The following is a 1,100-nucleotide window of genomic DNA, read 5'->3' on the forward strand; positions in this document are numbered from 1 at the left end:
TCAAGTCCGTGAATTAGGATTAGTTTTAAAGACCTTTTTAGCGGCAAAGATTCTAGATTAAACTGGAATGTGAATTGAGGTAGTTCACTATTCTGTATCATTCGTTGTTAACGAATTTATGATGGAATCATACCTATTAATCATTACAGTAATGATCATGCAATTATTTTATGGTGTGACATTGCTCTAGGTAAGTCCAAGACATTTGAATTAAGGTTATAGTTCAGTTCTCTTTAATAATGCTAAACTGCTATAGAAGAATCAGTTCTCTTTAACATCCAGGTTTTATCAACTAACCTCAATTGCTCCTCTTGTACAGTGATGGAAGGGTGCTGAGTGAGCCCTTCATGAAGCTGCCTTCACGTCGGGAGCTTCCAGACTACTACGAGGTGATCAAGAGGCCTATGGATATTCGCAAGATACTCAACAAGATAGAGGAAGGAAGGGTGAGACTCTAGCTTAGATTTTGGAAGTTCAGATGTGTTATGTGGACACCTTGTGTGCATGTCATTTATTTCACAGTTACTATTATTCGTTAGAAAAAAAAAAAAAATGCTTTTTGCATGATTTACAAATGCTATTTGAATCCCCCCCCCCCCCAATGTATTGTCTTAAAACCTTTGTAAAACATAATTTTTAAAAAAAATTCTCAATCACCATCAATCTTCCTTTCTTCCTTTTAATAATTTTCATTAATGACTCACTACTTTTTCAGTATGAAGACTTGAATGACGTAGAGAGCGATTTCATGCTTCTGTGCCGCAATGCTCAGGAATATAACGAAGAAGCATCAATCATTTATGAAGACTCCATAGTCATGCAGAGTGTGTTCCTCAATGCCCGTGAACGCATTGAGACAGAGGCTGATAACCTCCCAGAGGAAGGTGGGGCTGATGATTTTTGAAAGAATGTTATCTAGTAATTCATTTCTTATTTGTACTTTTTCATTTATTTATTTGTTTATTTATTTTATTTTAGTTTTTAGTGATTTATTTTAAGAAGTTGGCCATTCAACATTTATTAGCAAGTGCTCTTTCTGATGCTGTGGCTTCATTTTATTGTTTTATACTATGATATATCTTTTTTGTTTTGCTTTAATG

The 1,100-nt window shown here is 34.5% G+C and overlaps 1 protein-coding gene across 1 annotated transcript in view; it reads left to right on the top strand.

Moving 5' to 3' along the window:
• The window catches only part of LOC119591307 (transcription activator BRG1-like), a gene marked incomplete at its 3' end in the record, with an annotated part of 18,291 nt that extends 17,407 nt beyond the window's left edge, over positions 1–884 (top strand). The window contains 2 exon segments of the mRNA XM_037940034.1: positions 320–446; positions 716–884. Coding sequence (XP_037795962.1) covers positions 320–446; positions 716–884 — 296 coding nt within the window.
• Between the last annotated feature and the right edge of the window lie 216 nt (positions 885–1,100).

Source organism: Penaeus monodon, chromosome 28 (assembly GCF_015228065.2).
Source record: "Penaeus monodon isolate SGIC_2016 chromosome 28, NSTDA_Pmon_1, whole genome shotgun sequence".
Lineage (NCBI taxonomy): Eukaryota > Metazoa > Arthropoda > Malacostraca > Decapoda > Penaeidae > Penaeus > Penaeus monodon.